The following is a 22,702-nucleotide window of genomic DNA, read 5'->3' as shown; positions in this document are numbered from 1 at the left end:
TTTCTATGTAGTAAATACTTAAATGATTGCTGTATGCTGGCAGGAAGTATGAATACACCAGTGAAGGTCTCACTGAGCACAAAATGTTCTAATTTTGTTAATGACATTTATATTTATTTCTGTTTAGGAAAGACTCTGGAGTCCATGTTATCCTCTTTCACCTAATACACTCTTACAGTGCCGATCAAAAGCTCACATGTGGACAAATTTTGTTCAAACAAAATGTTTAAAGATACTAATCAAACTAAACTAAATGTGTATAAAATGATGCACAAAACATCTAAAACAGCATTTGATTTGCTTTGACATTACAGCTGTAAAAGAATACAGTATATCATTCTGGGTGAGGATATTTCAAGCATCACGTAACTACAATTAAGCGTAGGAACAAGCAGATACGTGATACAAATGGGAAATTCTCCTTTTTCTTAATTTAAAGCTCCTTCTAAGGAACATTTTATAAAAAAAAAAAAATCAGGATTCAAAGATTTATCAGACTTTTTTACATACTTTTTGATTGCAGTATTTTGTCACACCTGTAAACATAAGTAATATTAAATTCCTTATAAAAAACTTACTTTTGAAAGTGAGTGCTGTAATTCAGCTCCACGCTACTGTACTGACCATGCCACCTCAGCTCCTAGAAGCCGTTGTTTGCCAGTGGGCGAACCAATCTCCTAGACAGCTCTTTCCTTGTAAAAGTTCCCCTTTATGGCTTCACTACTTCACTTCAGTAACTTTATTACAGTGTAGCTGAGAGATTTCTATTTCATATTGACCTAAGATTGTTTCAGTTGTCTCATTTCACCTTTTGTCTGGCCTGTGCTGGAAAGTGACCTTCTTTGAGACTTGTAGTCGATACCAGCCAAAGCTTCAGAATGCTCCAGCGAAAAGCTGGCAATGGTTACAGGCAAACATGCTTTTTTTTTTCTTTTCTGTCGGGTATTTTCAATTAGAGTTCAATTTAAACTTTTAATCACTTTAATGTGTAGGCAACAATACATAGAACAACAGATGGTCCTAGCTTTGCTTGTACAAGCAAAACAAATTTCACTTTTGTACTCCAGAAGTGCATTTGCATCAGCGTGGAGTGATTTTAAGCTAATTCAAACAAATTGGGCCGTTCCATTTCCCTGCCATCATCCAGAAAAGAGGAGTTAGCAGTGTTATGTGTGATGTTTGTGTCGTAGAGAAAATATGCTTTTTTGTGTTATCAGTTCTTTTTCATTGGTGTTTACCATCTGAACAAAGCAGTGATGTGTTGCAATTTATTTATTATACATAAGTGCTTAAATGTGTAGCCACCTGGCAGATCTTTGTTAGCTATAGATTACAGTTTAAAGACTTGAAACAAAGCAACAGTCTTTCTGTGAAAAGGTTGGAGTACTGTAATGGCAGTGGCCGTGAAAACATACACTTTTTCATTCTGATTTGTGTCTCAAGAGCACACCGTGAAGAATGAGCTTTCTTTGCAATGTGATTTCTTCCTGTCTTAACCAGGTTAACATGGCTGTAAAGTCTAATGGTTGGATGTGTGAAGTAATCACTGTTGTGAATCGGACCAGTGAACAAGATAATCTGATAATTTCCAATGGGGCTTGGCCTGTTGGTTTGTAAACCAGATGACTGGGTCCTGGTCCCATTAAACTGCTGCCTTACAGTAAAAGTCTAGATGTGATAACTGTGATAAATTCCAGAAATCCCTCCAAAAATTTCTCTCTCCATTTTTTTTTTTGATTGGAGTCTTCCTTGGGGTAACAGGACTTTGGGGAATGAAGATGTTAGTGAGTAGCTTTTGGTCAATGAGCCTTCATGTAGCAAGGTCACAATCTGCCTCTCTTCTCTTTTGAAGTGTGTAAGTAATCCCCCGAGAGGCAGAGTAGCTAACTTCATAGAGGCTTGCAAAACCACTGCCTCCACTGTACATTTGCTCTTTGGTTAAACAAGTTTCACCAAGTGCTTGAGTTTCAACTACTGTATTCTTTTAACTAACAAGCCATTTGAGTATTCATCAGTATTATGCACTACAGAACAGTCTGTCTCCTATAATTGTCTTAGTTTTATTCAGTGTACAAGTTCTTTTTGTGTGTGGAGGGCTGTTAGTTTAGCATTTGTGTGGATTTAGCTATACTAAGGGTAGTAATGGAAGATGTAGCCTCGGGGGCCTCTTGGCCTGAAGAGTCATGGTTTAATGAGCATCACTGAGACAGAGAAATGACAGCTCATAGAATCTCTCAACCTCAAGATTTACTATATTACAGGGAAAAATGAGAAATACATGTTCCCCTCAAGCCAATAGAATTTATCATTATCTCAGCCCAAAAAACCCATGGGACTTGACGATATCCAGGGTAAGCTACAACGAATACATTACCTTTATAAAATTGAATTTTTCAACATCTGTATGTTTATAGAGTGAGAAAGTCTAGAAAGTCTACTATACATCATATGGTGCCTACTGTATATATAATGCCATATAATACAAAGTATTAACATCTTCTGCACATTTATGCTCCAGTAAATTTAATTTAGGAGTAACAAAACAATAATAATAATAACATTATTATTATTATTGTTGTTGTTGTTGTTGTTGTTGTCATTATTATTATTATCATATTAAAACTTATTATTATTGTGCTGTGGCAGCTGGTCAGCAGAGGAGTCCAAGTGAGTTACTGCACTGTGTACCAAAATGTTGTAGAATCTGGAGAAAAATAGAAAAAAAAAATGTTTAATGAGTCCTATTATTATCTCTGTGAATATATCTATCTATCTTTATATGAAGATCACTGTCAACAAATCACATGAAAAGATCAAAACCAACCACGTCAATGCTCATAGATTTCCTGAAACAGCATAGCACTATAACTTTTAGCACACATTTCTGAAACAGGCGTGGTGCATTTGTTGGAGACTATTTTTACCCACCAATCACATCCCACATTTGTTGCTGTAATGAGTATTTACAGCAGAGGGACGGAGTCCGAGGGACTGACTCATAATAAACTGCAGTGCACCGTGTCCACCGTAATGACGGAATGTCAACATGCTTCAAGACTTTCTTTATGTATTGCCTGCTTCCCTCCTCAACACTGTTTGTGTGCACTACATCATATTTTTAACACCGTAAACATTTACACTCTCTAACAGCCCACAGTGCATTTTATACAGACCGCCCCCCAAAGAAAAACAACAGTATAGTTCAAAAATTAAGCCGGAAAAAAACAACCTATTGTTAAGTTTGAGTGACAGACACTATCTAGCGGCTGTAGTAATTATGACCCGGAGAAGTGACGCAGTTCAGATGACGTCAATATAACGTGACAAATTTCCATAATCAGAGGTGGCGCATTGGGTGGATGGCTGGCAAAAAGTGGACTTAGACCACTGTTTGCTTCCCGTTTCCAACCACAAGTCAGACAGTTTTTTAAAAACTGTAACTACAATTGTCGTGGTGTTCACTGTTGCCATGACGAGGGAGGTTGTGTAACTTTAAGGAAGTCGTAACTTTAACCCACACCATATTTCAAGTTTTCATTTTAATCCAAATCATGATCTTTCCCTAACCCTAACCATGTGGTTTTTGTGCCTAAACCTAACCAGTCACACCCATAGACATACAGTCTATGGTCACACCATAAAACATAATTATTTTTTAACAGTGATTTGTAACAGTTTTGGAAAGCACTGATAGAGGCGGCATATTAGAAAACGCTCCTATGGGTCGTTCTGGAGTGCATGGTACAATCGACCTATGTGGTCGTTTAATTATGTGTTGATTTTATACAACCTCTTTTAAAGACAGTTGTTTAACAGTCATTTAGAATCCAAAGTGGCCATTTGTAGAGTTAAATTATGAAATGATTTCTGAGTGGGAACATTTACATCTCCTCATTACATTTCAGATGAATTATTCAAACCATCAACAGCTCTGTGCCAGCAAACAGTTTTACTCTGTTACATGCTCTTACAGCTGCTGTTAAAATAATGTCATACTGTTATTTTAAGTAATTTTAGCAGAATTTTTAGACTGAAGAAGAAGAGTTGGCTCTCTTGTTCTTTTTTATAACTGTCATCTTGTGAGTAACACAAACAAAAAACATGGATAAACTGCAAGAACAGGCCAATCAGTGTTACAGTGTATCCTGAGGATTCATATTTTCACTCACAGATGAAGCCAAGATGCTATTCAACATCCTGGCGGCATGGCATACAGTATGGTTTCAGCTACAGAGAGGGAAGGCGATCATAAGTTAAATTTCATTCCAGCCAACCTGATAAAAAAAAAGAAAAAACATTTAACTGCCAAACTGATTTTATCAGTCAGTTGTGGATCTGCCAAACAGCTGCTGCAACCATCCTTCTCTGCTCTTTATGATGATATTGGGACACTGTCAACACTAATCTAAGCAAACCCATTGATGAGCTAGCCCTAATGGTAAAAACAGACAAACTTTTTAGAGATAATTTCAAGACAACTGTTTATTGATCTGCCTTTAAGAAATGGATTTTCTTGTTTTTACTCCTGCATTGTTGCATTTACACTTTCAAAATCACTGATTGGTGTCTTTATAGATTTCAAAATTAAATATGATATATGTTATGATATATGATAGATGGTTGATGTTTAATGACAACTTTAACTTAATTTACCGTACAACTTGGATGCTGGTTTAAAAGTACTGAGGCTATTTTGGCCAGACTGAGACTGTTCAGTAATGACGCTATACACTACATATAATTTATTAGCTCATCCAGATGTAGAAGACAATTTGTGCCTGTTATTTAGAGAAAATGTTTTGTTTTTCTCAAAAATAGTTGCCTCATGTAGCTAACTTGCTTGGTTCATTGTGGTGGCTGAGGAGCCAAGGTTCGGCTTAATATGCAGCAAATTCATCAATCGAAGAAGTGCCACTAACTCAAAGTAGCCTACACAGCTGATGTATGTAAACAGACACAAGCCAACACAGATAAATGTATGTACTAAAAACATATTATATTATATAGTATGTTATTGTAGTAAAGTATTGAATATCAAGAGGGGATATTTACTGTGGATTTGCGAAGGTAAAATGGAAGAAAAGCACCACTGAAACTTGCGTCTTTGGGCTCATGCAATATGTGTTTTTAAGGCGTTCCTGTGGAGATGCACAAAATATGGGAGGAGGGAATGGAAATTCATACACAAAGCCACTGTACTTGATCACTGATCTTGATCAGACTGACCACTGCTGGAGAGGAAACTGCATCTGAAATTTAACGTCTGGGAAAAGCAGTTGTAAAATCTGCGCCGATGTTAGAGGACACACACACACAAAGGGAGAGAGACATAGCAGGGAGAATCAGTGAGAGAGAGGGAGAGAGAGAGATAGACGCAGTTTGCTTAAGTTACTTTAGCGAAGCTTTCTGCTCAGCAACACAACACAAGAGCAAAGACCAAGAATGTGACAGTCTGTTATTTTTCATACTGCTTTACCTTTCTGTTTCCCTCATATCCCTCCAGACTATTTTTCCTGACGTTTAATGGCTCCCAGGTCCAGGCCAGTACAATATGATTGAGGCAGCCAGTTATAATTGTGAAGTAGACCGATCTGTTTACAAAATCAATCTTGTCAAAGGAGTTAAAAAGTTTCTGATTGATTTTTCATAACTCATGCAGTCACTGACCTTCTGTTGAGCTGACAGCATTAGGATATTTAACTAATATTTCCTCCTATTTTGTGTCTTCTCTTCAACCAGTATTCAGAGTTCAACAACAGAAAATACTTGTTTATGCTCCATTCCTTTTCAGACATGAGCAAATCAGATGAACTGTGTCTGGCCTTAGTCATATCTGTAGTCTTAGTAAAGACACTAAATTTAAAAAATTTAGTGATGCAAAAGTTTGCTCTACTGATGGTAATTTGTTGCAGGCTTAGTAAATAAAGTGTTCAATAAACCTTTCAAACTTTGCCCACAACAGACACTGGGATTCAGTAACTGGTAGCATCTGCCATTTTGGTTGTGCATTTTAAGGGATACAAATGGCAGTGTGTGCGGGTGGGAAGCCAGTGTGGGATCATGCCACTAGCACTAGCAACTACTACTGGCTGATCAGGGCGCCTGCACAGAGAAAGGTGCGATCTGGAGACATAGTCTGCTCCCCAGGTGTGGAGGCAGCAGTGACAAGGCTGCAGGTGGCAGTTGCTGTGTATAATAAGGGAGGCATGTGTGTGATTAATTCGATTAATGCATCAGAGTCTTTGCATATACCTGTCAAGAGGTGTCTGCTGTTGTGCCAGCCACTGGATATCATGTCATATTTGGCTATGGAGCGTTTTTAGGTAAAGTTGACTTGTCTACACTGCTTCAAGCACTGAAGTCAATAGCATTGACACAACCATTTAAATCTGATAGCACAGAGACTGTGGCCATAAACTTTTACCTTTTAAGCTGTTCATTTACAGAGTACATACTTCCCTGTAGCAGTATAATTTCTTTATATACAATACCCTAGTTTAATTTGCCTAATGACAAACAATTTAAATGCAACAATTTATTTTCCTAAATCCGCCCTATAATCTTTATTAATAACACACATTATCATAAATAGTATTTAATGCTGAAATAAAGCTGGCTGATTATGTTTTTTTATCAGTCTGCCAACATAAAAATAGCCAAATCAATTCCAATGACAAAAATTGACAAAATGATCTACCATTAATGACATTTTTTTTTTTTTTTGGTTACATGCAGCTTTGCATGTTAAGAATTGCTTTCTTGTCATTCTATGCTGCCATGATTTCTGACATAAAAGTGGCTGATAAACCTAAAACTATTTATTGATTCAGTGACAATAAAGGACATAATCATTAGTGAACTTACAAAAGTCGATTCAATGAATGACATAAATTCTAAAAGTAAAAGTTCACAAAATGATTCTAAATCATAAAATTAATTTTGACATTTTATTAATTATTTTAAGTATGATATGGCATATTAACACTGTAGTATACCAGTTTGCTAACATTATTCCGTGAATACTTTTTTCTGATTGTAAGATTAAATAAGAAGTTTATGAGCTCTCATAGGTTGTAGATTTAAGATTATTTTTGATATTTCAGTGACTACATGATTGATTGATGAATGAATGAATTGGAAAGAAAATGACTCTTTCTGGACAAATAAAATATTTTCATATTTTATCTAATCCTATTACTAACAATTAATCAAAGTAAGGTTGTTTGACGTATTATATATTTTCAGCAATGGACAGTAAGTTATAAATAAATACACAGCATGTGATCGGGTAATTAGTGTCTTTTTTCATTCTGTTTCATGCGAAATAATTTGCAACAGGTAATGGTGTTTCTAAAGACATAAAGGACAGCTTGTTTACATAACTAATCTGAGTTAACTAAATTGAAGTGATACTATATCCTTAACAATAAAGTGTCACTTTGCTTCCCTAATTTTGATTACAAAGACAGGTCACAGGAAGTTGCTTTCTTGACTGGCACGTGAACTACAATAAACATAAATGCGTGCTCGTCCAGTCATTTTCTATCTTTTATGTTAGGATTAGTCTAGAATCCACTGGGATTGGTGGGCTTTGATAGTGTGAAGACATGTTGTAATTTGCTGCCGTGGGTGGTCAGACTGTGAAATGTATGGGCAGTCGCCCTGGAAAATACAGTGACTGAGTAAGGCATATCTTTTCTAAATGAGGGGTTAAATGGCACCCTGCCGTCTAAAGATTGGAATTACTGCCACTTGGAGCTCTAAATTGAGTTTAAATAGTCTTAACTTGATATGTGAGATGAATGAGACTCTGTAGCTGTACCGATTACCATTTCACATTGTATTAGAATGTTTTGCCCCACCCCTACTTAGAATATCTCCAGTGAATTTGAATATGAATATGAGCTTGTTTTTATTTATAAATGTAATTACTGTCTGTCTGCAATATTTGCACGGCTGTCAAGTAGAGTGGTCTGTGTGTGCAGAATAAAAGCAAAAGCTGCCATAATTATGTTTACGTCCGGCGATGAAAATCCCAGGGTTGTAATGATCAGTAATTATAAATACTTTTCAGCATGTCTACTGCCTCAGCTGGGACTATTGTGTCGTGTGAAGTGCAGAGTTTGTGCAGCTTAATTATGACATTGTACATGACTAAATGTACCAGTCTGCTTTGGCTCTGCAAAACACTTCCAGTGCATAATCACGCTCAAGTCTGACTTTAAAGAGCTCATTACAGTTAGTTTTATAAAGAGCGGCTTATTAAACACAGTTACCTAATAAGCATCTTTGGTGGTGCAAATTGGTAAAAATGGTAATGAGTCTGATTAGGCCACGTTTCAATTAGGACAGCTTTCACTTCCCTCCCCCTCTCCCTCAACCCTCCCTCCTTTCCCTTCCCTAAACCAAAAAGAGGAAGGAAAGTCCAGCTCTTTATGCTTGGGAATCCTCCTGGAGGGCATTTTGCTCTCTCTCTCTCTCTTTCGCTCTCTCTTACACACACACACACACACATACACTGACACACACACACATACACACACACGGAAAAGGGAAAAGAAAACCGCTCTGCCACCTCTGTGCTTCCTTTCAGCAGCACAGTAATGAATAGAGAATTGTGCAAGCGGCGGTCCAATTTACACACTGGGAAATTGGATGGACAGAGTAGAGGCCCACTCTTGTTTGCTTAAAAACGGCCTAGGCTACCAGATTAATAGTTCCCAAAAAGGTCAGCATCTCTGTTTCGTCGATGATGATCACTGAACCAGAAATTAAACACCATAGCGCAGCATAACACCGTGGCATCACATGTCAAATGCATTTCGTCTCCACCTGGTCGTTTTTTTTTTCAATGACTGTGTGATTGCTTATGAAATATACAATATATAATATAAATTGTCAGAACATGGTTATTATTTATCACAATAATGATTCTATAGGTTTTTATGCTGTTAGGACAAATATTTGATTTCTCAAAAATGTATTTCACATTTAGCAGAGGTTGATCATTTAGGTCTACGTTGATGAACTCAACTCAAACAATTGGACAGATGTTGCACAAAAACATATATTTCTGATATTATCATAATCTTGAATTTACCATAAAGTGTTATTTAAATCTATGAGTTGACAAACACCATAGGCTAACAACTATTTGATGATAGCTGATCAGTGAAATTTGAGCTGGAGCCCCCAGGCTATCCGAAAACATTCCACAAATAGAGCGCTCTGTAATTATACCAATCCAATGAAAGACAAAGGAACCTGTGGACGTTGTATTTGAATTGGAATAAAGGACGTTCTTTTACTGTTATACCAAAATACATGAACTTCATTCTAATGCCCGACTGTGTGTGCACATGGGTGCATTTGTGTCTATTTATGTCTCAGTGTCTATATGTGGATTTATATTGATGGAGATGTACATTATCTCCTTGGAGGCATTTACCATCCATTCCACAACCTTTGTCAACACTAAACTATTTAAAATCTGATTCTCCTTCAGTACAGTAACAGTAAACATAATATTTAAGAAAAAAATGTTTGATGTACTGAATCATTTTACACTCACAAACAACACAAATTATGATAAGCAATTAATTTTGGTATTGCTATGTGACACTAGATTCACCTTTGTTAATCTACCATAACTCAAAAATCCTTTGGCCCATATGAAAGAAGTTTTCTGTAATTCTGTGTGTAGATTCAATATTTTTATAACAAAATAGATTTTCGTGCCTGTAGAAGAAAACATATCTTGCCCCACAAATATAAATCTCTGGTATTTTTTCTCTATAAAAAGTGTTTTTAGCAGTGTGCTGTATTTAGATAATCATCTTGGATGGTTCATTTTATAAAATACCTGATGCTTAGAGATCTCAAGCACACTTTGTGAGTAGCACTTCTTTGATTGTCCAAAGTGGCACATTGTTCAGAGAGGATTAACAGTAATAGAAGAATCTCTCTCCATAAGCCGTGTGCAATTTTGTTATTGACAAAATTTGCCTTGAGTGTTAATGAACTCTACTGAATGATTTTACAAAAACCATTATCCTGATACTTGCACTGCAATGTCAGTGTCAACTGATGATTCTGCTACCAGAATTGCAGACATTTTTCAGACAACACACTGCTTGTTACTCAAATTCTGTATTGTATGTTTTGAAGTGAACATTTTTCTCAGCAATAATGCAGAAAAATATTACATTCAACAGTTTGTGAAAAGGTATTATGATGTGTTGATCACAAGAGTAAATAGATCAGGTGTGTGTGTCAGGCTGCATTGGAAAAGTAATTTTTCACTTAAATGGTCTTACTCTTGCCATGCACCTACCTACAAATCTAACAAAACAGCTAACTACAACTGTAGGTAACTAATACTTAAGTGAATGAAGATGCACATGGGTCTAAAGCCATAGTTGGTGAGACTCAGGGTCTGTCCTAATACCCACACTTGCAGTCTTGAGCACTCAAGCATGCATTCATGTGTTGTGAAGTAGTAGGCAACTGTTTCCCACATTTGAAATGTGCCAACACACGGTACATTTAACCCACACTTGATGCACACTTAAATATTCCTAGTACTAATACTGCTTCAAAGTGGTATTCAGAACCAAGTGTATCCCACAGTTCACCATGGTCTATTGTGCAGCACCAGTCCAGTTGTTGGTGGTAATGTCCTGATAAGCTGGTTTTGTGACCAACAATAATCATCAGACATGAAGAAGTTGAAGTTAATGACATGTTGAACTCAGCGTGAATATTATTATTAATATCCGAATACTAAACATTTATGTCAGAACCTCCACACATGATGACCACTTAATGTTAAAACTCTGTTCTTGTAGATGAGATTGATAAAAAATAATATTGCGAATCTCACACATGAATATTTAATATCATGTCCTTTTATCAAGGATTTTAGCAAAAAACATCAAAGTAATATTTCATTATGTCTCTTTTATGTTTAGTAGACCCACACGCTCCTAGATAACCTGATTTAATTGCTTTGTTAATTGTTGGACTGAGCCATGTACAGTATTGTATTTGCACAAGCCACGGGATTACTCAAGGTTGCGGTCTTAACGGCCACTTGGACACTGTGGCAGTTACTGGGAATTTGTCATACAAGTAGGCACTTGACTATGCACAAATACTTCAAGTGTGTGTACTGGGGCAGACCGTTACTTTTGGTATTTTCAAGAGTGTCAGTCACTACATTTTTATTAGTTCATACACATGTGCTTTATACTAAGGACATTTTGTTTTTTATGTAATTTGTATTATAATTGTCTTTGCTTTTCTCAATTTGTTTTCATACTCTATTATCTGTAAGTTGATGAACCTTTCTTTTCCACCATAGTATGGTTATTATATTTGTCTGCCTGGGCTTTTTGCCTTTTTTTCTTAATCATTAGCTTGGACGGTTGACAACCATGTAAGCCATATCATGGATCCCTTTGACTAAAACCTTGTAAATTAACACAATTAGTGCAGTATCATCCTGCTAATTAGCTCCTGGTGTGGCGGGTGGGCAAATGGCTGGGAGGGAGTCAGAAGGGAATCTACATGCCTTACTCTTTCCAGACAATCACTGTGTTTGTAATCTGCCTCTAGAAGCAGCTGTCTGTTGCCTAAATCATGTGATTGAGACTTAACCTACTGAAGTACTGCAAAGCCTGCTCAGCAAAGGCAGGATCATTGTAACCGGCAGGGAAAGTTTGCTTGTATGCATTTCCTCTCATATCTTCTTGTAGCTTTTGGTCAGATTAGTGTTGACGTAAGATGTATGAGCCTTTGCACACTATCTCTGATTGTTTTGAGCTATAATCTCTCTAATAGTCTACATTCTTTGGGGGTATAGTACATCCTCTTATAATCCCAAGCAGAGTAAAAGATGACAGCATATGTAAAAACTTTTATTTGCATATTTACTTTAGGATTTAACTTGGTTATTTATGTCATTCAAATGTCTTAAGGCTGTACAGAGAGGCTGAGAGATGCTGCGGAGAAATAGTGAAGCATGTTTTTTCCCTCCCTCACTCTGGACTAGGAAGCAGTAGGCAGACTTGATGTGGATGTAATTCATGCTGGGCTGAGGGGGTTTGTGTGATGAAAGCAACAGAGCGCTGCCAAGGAAGATTGCTTTGCTGCTCTCCTCCAAGCAGATTTGAAACTGTCTCAGAATGCCTCAGATGAGAGTTGGATTATAGACTGACCCGCAATGTCTGTGTCATTCTGCTCTTTGTTGGGTGGATTATATGACGCTAACCAGGTGTTGGGTCCTGCATCCTCATATGCGTGTTCTGTTAGAGTTGTGTTGTCTGTTTGCCATATGGGACACATTTGGACATTATACTGCCAGTATTTAAAGCATTTTTTTCTGCTATTTCCCATCTTTTCTCCATCCAAACAATTAAGAAAATAATAAACAAGCCATGCATTTTTAATTCCTAATATTAAAGTAATTTAATATTTGATTACTATAGAATATTTCAAATAGATTCATATTTTTGAGTGATTATTAACCATGATTTAATGCTTACTTTGACATATTTCTCCCTTATGCGGACTATCTAGGTCTAAAGATGCAGTGGACCCCAGAGCACACACAATGGGCGGAACAACACTTTGACATCTCATCCACTACCCGCTCACCAGCACACAAAGTAGAGGCCTACCGGGGGCACTTACAGCGAACGTACCAGTATGCGTGGGCAAATGATGACATCTCTGCACTGACTGCCTCCAATCTGCTTAAGAAATATGCAGAGAAGTACTCTGGGATCCTAGAGGGCCCAAATGAAAGAGCCCTTCTGTGTTCCTACTCTGATAGCACCACTGGACTCGTGAATGGACGAAAGTCAGAGAATGAGTCCTGGCAGGAGGGGATTTACCCAATGAACTGTGCTCCAGATGTTATATCTGTGAGCAAAGCTGGAATGACAGCTGCCCTACCCCCTACAGATGTGTCGGCTAGCATAGGCAGCTCCCCAGGGGTGACCAGCAGCTTGTCTGAGCCAAGCTACTCTAGCAGTAACTGTGGGAGCCACACAGCCACTACTCTCCACTCGGGCCTCCCCTCTCAGGAATATACTGCCAGCTACAACGGCTCCTACCTGCATTCTAGCTACAGTGGCCAGACTACCCCAGCCCTCCCCTCCCCACACCCCTCTCCTTTGCACAGTGCCGGGCTCTTACAACCACCACCCCCTCCTCCTCCCCCTACCTTGGTGCCGAGCTACAATGCCGGGTCTCCAAACCTTCCCAACTACAATTATCCTCCAACAGGGTATCCTTCTCAGACTGCTGTCGGCCCTGGTTATAGCCCTGGGGGAGCACCCCCTCCTTCTGCTTATCTGCCGTCCGGTATTGCTGCTCCTACACCAATCCCTCCCTCCACACTGCCTGGCTACACCTACCAGTCCCATAATCATACACCAATTGCACCAACACCTTTAAATGGCAGCACATCCAACTCATTAAAACGAAAAGCTTTCTACATGAGTGGACATGGAGATATGGACTCAAGCTATGGTAATTTCAATTACAACCAACAGCGCTCTTCACAGAGTCCCATGTACAGAATAGCAGACAGCGGTGTCTCGGACTCAAACAGGGGCAATGGCTTTGACAGAAATGCTGAGGCTCCGTCTTTAGCGTTTAAGCCAACCAAACAGCCAATGTCTTCTGATCAGCAAAGAAAATTTAACATACACTCTGGCAGAGCACTTACGCCTCCATCCTTTGGATCAACCAAAAGCTCTGTGGGCGATCTCAGAGCTGGCGAGCCCTACAGCAAGTTTGGATCCCCCATCATGAACGAGCAAACTGAAGAGCACAGACAGCACCTCTCTCACTCCCTAACAGGGCCTGATATTGGTACGGCTACCTCGTCCATCCATGCTGCAGAGGAACAACTTAAGAACAGTGATTCCAACCTGGTGGAGATGGTGACAGCAGAAATCCTTCAGCAGGGCCCTCCAGTAGACTGGAGTGATATTGCGGGTCTTGATATGGCCAAAGCAGCCATCAAAGAGGAGATACTATGGCCCATTTTAAGGCCAGATATGTTCAGTGGACTTCCCACATTACCTCGCAACCTCCTTTTATTTGGACCTCAGGGAACTGGTAGAACGCTGTTGGCTCGCTGCATGGCTAGCCAACTGGGGGCTGCCTTCTTGCGACTCAGCGCCTCAGCTCTGGTGACCAAGTGGCTGGGGGAAGGGGACAAGATCATCCAGGCTTCTTTCCTGGTGGCCCGGTGTCGCCAACCAGCAGTGGTGTTCATCAGCGAGGTGGACCTGCTGCTGTCAGCCCAGCTCAGTGAGGAGAGCCCAGTGAATCGCCTCAAGGCTGAACTCCTCATGCAGCTTGACAGTATTTTGACCTCTGCTGAGGACCATGTCCTCGTGGTCTGCTCCACCAATAAGCCTGAAGAGATCCCAGAGTCCCTACGGAGGTACTTTACCAAGCGACTACTCATCCCCTTGCCTGATGGGACAGCACGACACCAGATAATCAGCCAACTGCTCTCACAGCACAACTACTGTCTTAGTGACAAAGAGATGTCACTACTGGTTCAGAGGACAGAGGGCTTTTCAGGGCTGGACGTGGCCCAGCTTTGTCAAGAGGCTGTGGTAGGTCCTCTCCATGACATTCCTGGTACTGACCTATCAAGCATCCACCCTAGTCAGATGAGACCGATCTCCTACCAAGACTTTGACAATGTGTTTTGCAAATTTCAGCCCAGCATATCACAAAAAGAACTTGACATGTATACTGAATGGAATAAAATGTTTGGTTGTAGTCAGTGAAAGAGACCCATCAAACACAATTTCTTTAACCCCAGTAACTGAGTAAGTAAGTGTTTGGGCTTCAGTAAACATACACTGGGCTAGAAAAATAACACAGTGGTGACACAAACACCCTATTTACAGCAAAGGGATTGTCGTTGAAGGCTTTACACAGAAGACGACAGTCTGGACATCACACATTGGTAAAAATTAATTAAATGCTTTACATGGCCAAAGCCATGTGCCCACTAAAACTCAAACAACTTGTAAAAGACAACCCCTCCTTTTTGTATATACACACACACATATATATATATATACAGTATATATATATATATATACTAGTCTGCTGATCTTGAGATTTAGTTGCTATCAAGTGCCTGAGGTGGTGCTGTTTAAGTTTTGTTTTTTGCCTCACAATCTTCATTGGTGACATGTGCTAATATAAAAAAGCTTTAAAATGGGACAAAAAACATGCTTTCTCTTCTCCATTAGAACAGTGTTCTACAGCTGTGTCTATTTCGAGCTCTCTGTGAACAGTTGTGATTATTTTAAGCTAAATTAAATATATTGGCATATTTTCAGTTGGGACTCATTTTCAAGTTTTATGTATATGTATGTGTTTAAATCATTTAGTTACAATAACATTCACATTTTCTCTCTCTTTTTTTTCCAGAACAATGCTAGTGATTTGTTTTCTAGCAAACATAAGGTGAATTTGGTTGCTGTACTAGCCTCTCCACTATTGAAGAAATTACAAAAAGAGTATTATTTTACAATGTGACTTCAATTTAAACAACAAATTACTATGTAATTGCTGTTAAAATATTGTTGCAGTAGTAATTCACATGTTTCATAAATGTAAACTTCTACCATTATTTCATTTGATGTTCTCTATTTGAAAACTCAGGAAAGTGATAATGATATGTATAGTACCTCATAAGCTTGTGTCGAAGCACTACACATTACAAGAGCATTTGACTTGCATTTGAAATTGCGTCATCAAACCATGTAAGGCTATAATACCTCAAGAATCTCAAAATGAAAGGAAGGTTCCTACAATGAATGTATGAGAGTAATTCTGGTTTATTTGCAAGACAAAAAAGTAATTTGTTTGGGGTTCTTTATGTTTGGATTTGTTTAAAATGGAAACTTGTATTATGATTAGAGATTTGCCTTTGAAAAAATGGAACCATTATATATCTTGTATTGTAGCCTTGAGCTAATTTCTGTTTGCAACATAGTTTATTTTCTGTGGGCTATCACACAGAAAACTTTCATTTCCATCATACACAATGATCCTGTTCTTTAGTTCCCTGTTTGTAGACACAACTGTTCAGCTTGTGGTGATGCAGAGCTGAGAGAAATTCGAAAGGTGCAGACAAACATCTTGGGGTTGAGGAAGACAACTGCCCCAAGCTATTTCATTCCATCCTGCTGCTGTTTTATCATTAATGAAACCTAAGGATTATGTATAGCCTAAGTTCCTTTCTACCTCAGTTTGTTAGTTATCTCTGAAAGACATTCATGAAGACAGCAAAATGTCAGCACCTATCCTGCTCGTTTGATGAGGAAACCTTTTGAGAGAACACCAAACAGTATTTTGTTGTGTGCAAAATCTATTAGCTTTACATTTTGATAACTCCCAAGAACCCTGTTTCTCACCACATAATGCTCTTAAAGGGGAATACCACTGAATATTAGGTTTGTGATACACTATGCATTTGCCTTAGGACAATTTTGTCTGTATTAGCTAACATTCGCCAGTGGATCTTGTTTGTATTGCTTGTTTGGCCCCCGAATCTAGGATGTCAAACAGATTTATAGTTCCATGATGGAAAATCTAAATGTGACAGTATTCACAATGATATTATGTACACAACCAATTTAATTATTCTAATATAAAACTTACAGAAGAATTATTTTGACAGTCTTTGGCCATAACTGTATCATTCATGAATTGAGTGGCATTCCTTTTTAAGAACATGTCTTGAAGGCCAATCTCACTAGATCTGTAAACAAAACAGTAACAGTTCTCATTGTCACTTTTAAACTTTAACAGTGTTATTTAATGCTATCTTTTGCTATTATTAAGTACATATTCCGCGCAACGTTTCTGGAAATGAAAGAGCAGGTCTGACAGCTGAATTGGCACGTAAAATTGTTGAATGTATTATGTCCTCTGAGCAGTAAGGAAAGCAAAGCACTCGCACATTCAAAAATGCCACTCAAGTAGTTAGCACTGTAGGTGTATAATACTGCAGAGGCACTACAGGACCTTGTGTTTGTTTTCAGAGGAGGTCCCTTCATGTTTGTTGCCTATTGCACATGTTTTACCTGTTCATATTTGTAATAGACGGTGGGCATACTGATTACTGCTACCTGGTTTGGCGTCATTAACTCTTTATCGGGATGTATACAGAGCATCCAAACAGAGAAACTGCACAACAGCAAAGGAAGCTAGCAAGCTTGCCAACAATTATCTCTTCTTGTAGTCTCACTGTGTCTGTGCTACGTATCTACAGATGTATCCCCTAGTCATAAGATGGGTTGACAGCATTTTCACTGAATGCACACAACAGTACAGTATTTGGTTAATCTGTAAACCCACTGTGGTAAATTCAAAACATGCACTATAAGAAAGTTATGTTGACCTGCATTTAAATGAATAGACAAGAGTGTAGAGTATAAATTTCCATTCATGTGTACATTAGTATTGTTATTCTTAAATTAGCTGTATTACATGTGTGGGTCCTTTGATTTTAACTTCAGAATACTTTTCACAATTGACTGAGTCACCTCTTTTCTATACGTGGATTGCCCTGACATTGAACAGTGCCAATTTAACAACAAAAAGCAGTTTGATAAAAGCAAAACAAAATATTGCTTTTTAAAAAAATATTACATGTCCATTTTAACAGCAGGACTAACTGTATATTTACAAAAATGGCCGATGGGAACTGGTCCCAGGATGCCATTGGGCACTGGCCTAGGAAAACTCATGCAACCTCCCATCTACCTAATTTTGTTTGTTTTTTTCATGTATTTATGTTTTTTTCTCTCAACAGACTCAATAATTTTGAACAACTTTTTTTTGTCTCTCTTAACTTTAATTTCTAAGACTTAACTGTATACATAAACCAAGTCCATAGGGTCCACAACCAATCTGGAATCTTGCAGAATACAGAAAATTACACAGAAAATTAAACCAATTTCCCCTTTATTTGGAGAGATTTGTGAAATAAGCAGAAAGCTAAAACATTGTAGAGCTCCCCTTAAATATTGTCATTTAATATTGCACTTTGAGGTGTTTAATGACTGAAGCCAAAGTTAAATAGCTTTCTTTTGACGATGATGAAGATGCTTTTGAAGGAGTTGTGAATTTCAGTGCCCTTAATGCCACAATATAAGTTGTGGATATTGGAAATTGGCAATTTTATAGCACTCTCATTGGGCATTGTTTAGTTATTGTATCACAGAATGTCAGCGATGTCAGACATTTGAAGAGATATGTGAATTTTGTAAAACATTTGTAGTTTTTCAGTTTTACACCAGTTTATGAGCGGTCACTCACCTCTGATTGGAGTACCAATACAAACATGGCTAATTTGTATACAGTATCTTCAAAAAAATGTCACATAACATGCAGTGGATTGTCACACTGGTTAAAAATTGTTTCCGTGTCCAAATTTTAAGAAGCAATTTTGCTCATTGCAAGGTTTGTGACAAGAGGATAATAAGAGGCCCTAAGTGCCATTAACAAGCACAGATTCCACGTTAAGAGGTTGACTGTTCATGAACTTGTGGAGAGATGTATGTTTAAAAGTATGTTCAAGTAGTACTTGTAATCACTCAATGGTTTGAGATTAGGTTTGAAAACAACATGTTAAAAATTTCCTTTGTTTTATTTGTCTCCCAAACAGTGTAATACAGCACAGTGTAACACAAGGCACATGGATAAGGAATTACATGGTTTTAATTGTCGTTACAGCTACACAGTAAAAATGTTACAGCTATCTCATCCGAGGTCAGTTAGATCAACCACATATTTATTCAAATAGGGTGTATAGTTCACATGCTGTATATGTTATCATTAAAATCATTCATTATTAAGGGTGATGTGATGAAAGGGCCTATGGTCACCAACAATACTTGAGCAGAATCTTTGATAAGCACATTGAGTTTCACAGTGATGCCAACTCAGTCACCTGAATCGCTTTTTCAAAATCTGTCAGTATCCCTGTAGTTACTTTTAGTTTATTTTGTTGAGAACTGCTTGATATTTTGATTCCATCCTTATCTCATTTAATAGTCTGGTATTCTTTATAACCATTTCTACCTCATTGCTACATATTGTACATGTAGTACTTATGTCCTGTCATTTTGAATGTCATGCATTTGTGGGGAAAAAAAAGTTAAAAACAACAAAAAAAAAAAAAAAAAAAAAAAAGAAAAGCTTGCCCTTGAATCTGAGCAGTCTACCTCAAAAAGACTGTCTTTACACTGTCAAGTACAAGTCACAGAAAAAATAAGGCACCTTGAGGGCAAAGTTGACTCGCACATACTGACTATTGCGTACAGTTTATTTACAATATCATGTTCCACTGAATTGTTGTGGACCGTGTAGGTCTTCTACAAGGTCTACAATGCAAATTAATTTCCTAAAAAGTAACAAATTGCTTTAATCCTTTGTGAATTGTAGTGCGCATGTTAATGTGTATGTACAGTATGTGCACTTGCAATTCTACTTGCAAGTATGAGGGGATAACATTAAGATATGAAACATTTGAATTTTTACTTTTCATATACATGTACAGAGAATTAACTTGCACATAGCTGTACGTATTGTACATTTGCTAATGATATACAGCATACATACAAAAATGCACCACATACATGTTTATATGTGTGTATGTATCGCCATACTTACAGTACAGTGAATTTCAATGTATTTTAATTTCAAGGTACATAAAGGCTATTGAAATACTGAATAAAGATGTTTTCTTTTTTTTTCTTCCTGAAAACTGGATGCATTTTTGTACCCTTGATTAAATTTGCAACGTTGTGGTTGATTTAAGCCTGTGCTATTTCCGTTCCAAGCAATATCTTGTTGAAGACAGTGTTCAGTCTATTCCAACTTTAATCATAATTTCTCTATTTCACTGGTGTTTAATGAAAATATATTGAAAGTAATTCAGTTTGCAACAGTTTACAGAGGCTGATTTTGAGGCTTACTTTTTATTGTACTCCTCTCCTCTATATACTACTCCCACTTCTACACCTCTCTTGATCCATAGTAATATATATAAATCCATGCTGGCTGCTTTTTTTCTATTAGAAAATGAAACAGCTATGCTTAAAATTCCTCTTTCATGGTATCATTAAGTAGTAGGTGGTATATGCGTGGGAGGTTTCTGTACAATTAACATAAAGGAGAAAAGACACTGCATATTGTGTCAGTGTCGGTAATTCTCTTTTTTATCCTGTGAGTACGTCAATATGAGCTGTAGTGGGTGCAGTTCATCATCAGATGTAATATATCTCTTTCTAAACAGGGGGTGAATAACACTGGTTTTACAGAATTTTGTACATGTATTATGTCATTTATCCATTGGGGAAACATCCATACTTTGCACTAAAACATGTGAATAAAATGTTTTCATTCCATAGAGCCTTACTAAATAAAGACTTGAGTTGTACATGATGTAAATGGAGTAATGGAATAAATGTAACCAATTTAGAAAACTAAGGGCTGTAAAATAAATACATACTCTCCCTCATACACATTGATAAGCTTGTCAAGGTGGGAACACTAAACAGTAACATTTTAAACATTGCAGTCTCCCATGGAGAACTGTCCTTGGGGGAACTGTTCCCTAGAAAAATTTATTGTTCTTATTCCGAATAGCCTAGGTGTTATGCTGAAGCACATTGTGTGACGAATTATGTCTATTTGAATTGATTCAGTCAAGTTACTTGTACACATCTAGGTTATGAATAATAATTTTAAAAAACATAAACTTCCTAACAAGAAGTTGGAGACAATTTCAATATTTCCAATGAAAAAAACACATTTATACTCATTCTACTCTTCTGGATTGGAAGAGTCCATAATGATTATTTAGTCTTGTGTTAAAAAAACACAGCATATGAAATAAGACCTGTGCCTGAATAAACATATTATATTCTACTAATTAAGTTCAACAAATACTAATTAATATGTTCTCTGTGTGCGTTATTTGCTAAATTTTCGCTAATCCTGCAGACTTCATGGCTTAATTCACACTGAACAAGGAGGTAAGTAGATAAATCATACATGTGTGATGTACCGTGTGACAAAAAGCATCATGTCTGTTAAAAGAGAAAACTATAGATAGATAGATAGATAGATAGATAGATAGATAGATAGATAGATAGATAGATAGATAGATAGACAACACATCCTTCCTCCATCCTGCTGTCTCTGAAATTCTAGCAGCAAACATGCCCTTTGTTTCTCCCACTGAATTTTTAAACAAGAGCCATTTGACCAGGAAGGGCTGATAAGACGAAAAAAATAGAGAAAAAAATAAAGTTGAGTCAAACAAATTACACTCAAGTTATTAGTGGCTATTTTGTAAATATCAAAGATCCACTTGTCCCAGTGTTCTGTGCTTCATTTGCATTCTGATGAAACTGGAGTGGATGTGTGTGAACTCGGAGGTTATCTGTGGAGCTGCAGCGCTGAGCAGCCGAATCAGACAGCTTCGCAACCACATGGCTCAAGAGGATGAGCCACAGACCTCTCTCAAATCACTTCCTTCATAACAATTAAAATATGCAAAGTGATAATTTTCCTTAAGTAGCCTTAAATGTGCAATCTATTTAAATGTGAGGGAAATTGCCTAAAGCTTGCGGTGTGTGTCTGTGTGGGGGAGGGGTGGGGTGGGATGGGATGGGGGATAAATTATGCAAATAACAGAAAGGACTCTTGAAAGCCTAATTTTTCTGTAATAAGCATACTGTTTCATTTAATTTTTTGCCTCTTATTAAAAGTGACAGTTCTTTTGCTCTGTCTGATGGCTATATCTGACACAAGCCCATGGAACTGACTGCTAGACTAAATGGTAAAGCATTTTTGTAGCTTTTAGATGATGGTTACATTCACAAAGTAATTATGCACTAGAGAGTCCAGAAATAAGGTTTAATTACACAGTAATCGCTTCTGATGGACACTAGGAAGTGTGAGCACTGCCAGACTGCAATCCATCAATGACAAACCTCTGGCCAGTTTTAATTCCTCCTCATTTGCATCATAACCTCGGCACCAAGTTGCACAAATGCTGTTAAATGTTAATAGGACCTGTCTCTCCACTCAAAATGGATGCTTAAGCCATTTCAATTCTCCTTTTCTCTCTATCTCTTTCTTTCACTCCCTCTCTCTCACCCTCTTTCCCTCACACACATACACACACACACACACACACACACACACACACAGTCTATCTCTCACAGTCCATATCTCCTCTCTCTCGCCTCAATTCTCACATTCTCATGAGTCTTCACATAAATAGCCCCTCTTCAGAAGGAAAGCTGAGCACAGGAGACAGTGCACGGTCACTGCTGTGCTAATTGGGAGCAACATGTAAAGTTTTATCTCTTGAGTGCTAACAAACCATACAGACAAGTATAATTCCTTGCCGTATGTGTGTGTGTATGTGTGTGTCTGTGAGTACTATTAAGAAGAACTGTCTCTCTCACACACACACACTCATACTGCTACAGAGCATAAAGGTTTGTTCACGCTACGTGGGAAGGCCCTCAAGTTATACCTAATCCCCATTGGGATTGGACAAAATTATGTTTTTATAAATTGAAAGTTGTTATTAGTGCCGCAGACACATTTCTGCTCCTCTACAGACATTTCT

At 37.7% G+C, this 22,702-nt stretch overlaps 1 protein-coding gene across 2 annotated transcripts in view; it reads left to right on the top strand.

Annotated features, from left to right (window-relative positions):
- The window catches only part of fign (fidgetin), a 31,779-nt gene extending 11,622 nt beyond the window's left edge, over positions 1-20,157 (top strand). For both annotated transcript variants that reach the window (XM_042425508.1, XM_042425506.1), the window contains one exon: positions 12,580-20,157. In XM_042425508.1, coding sequence (XP_042281442.1) covers positions 12,588-14,816 — 2,229 coding nt within the window. In that variant the 5' untranslated portion in view covers positions 12,580-12,587 and the 3' untranslated portion in view covers positions 14,817-20,157. The remainder of the gene's footprint in view (positions 1-12,579) is intronic.
- The last annotated feature ends 2,545 nt before the right edge of the window (positions 20,158-22,702 follow it).

Source organism: Thunnus maccoyii, chromosome 11 (assembly GCF_910596095.1).
Source record: "Thunnus maccoyii chromosome 11, fThuMac1.1, whole genome shotgun sequence".
Lineage (NCBI taxonomy): Eukaryota > Metazoa > Chordata > Actinopteri > Scombriformes > Scombridae > Thunnus > Thunnus maccoyii.
Note: the sequence above shows the minus strand (reverse complement) of the source record. Positions and strands in the feature narration are given on the sequence as shown.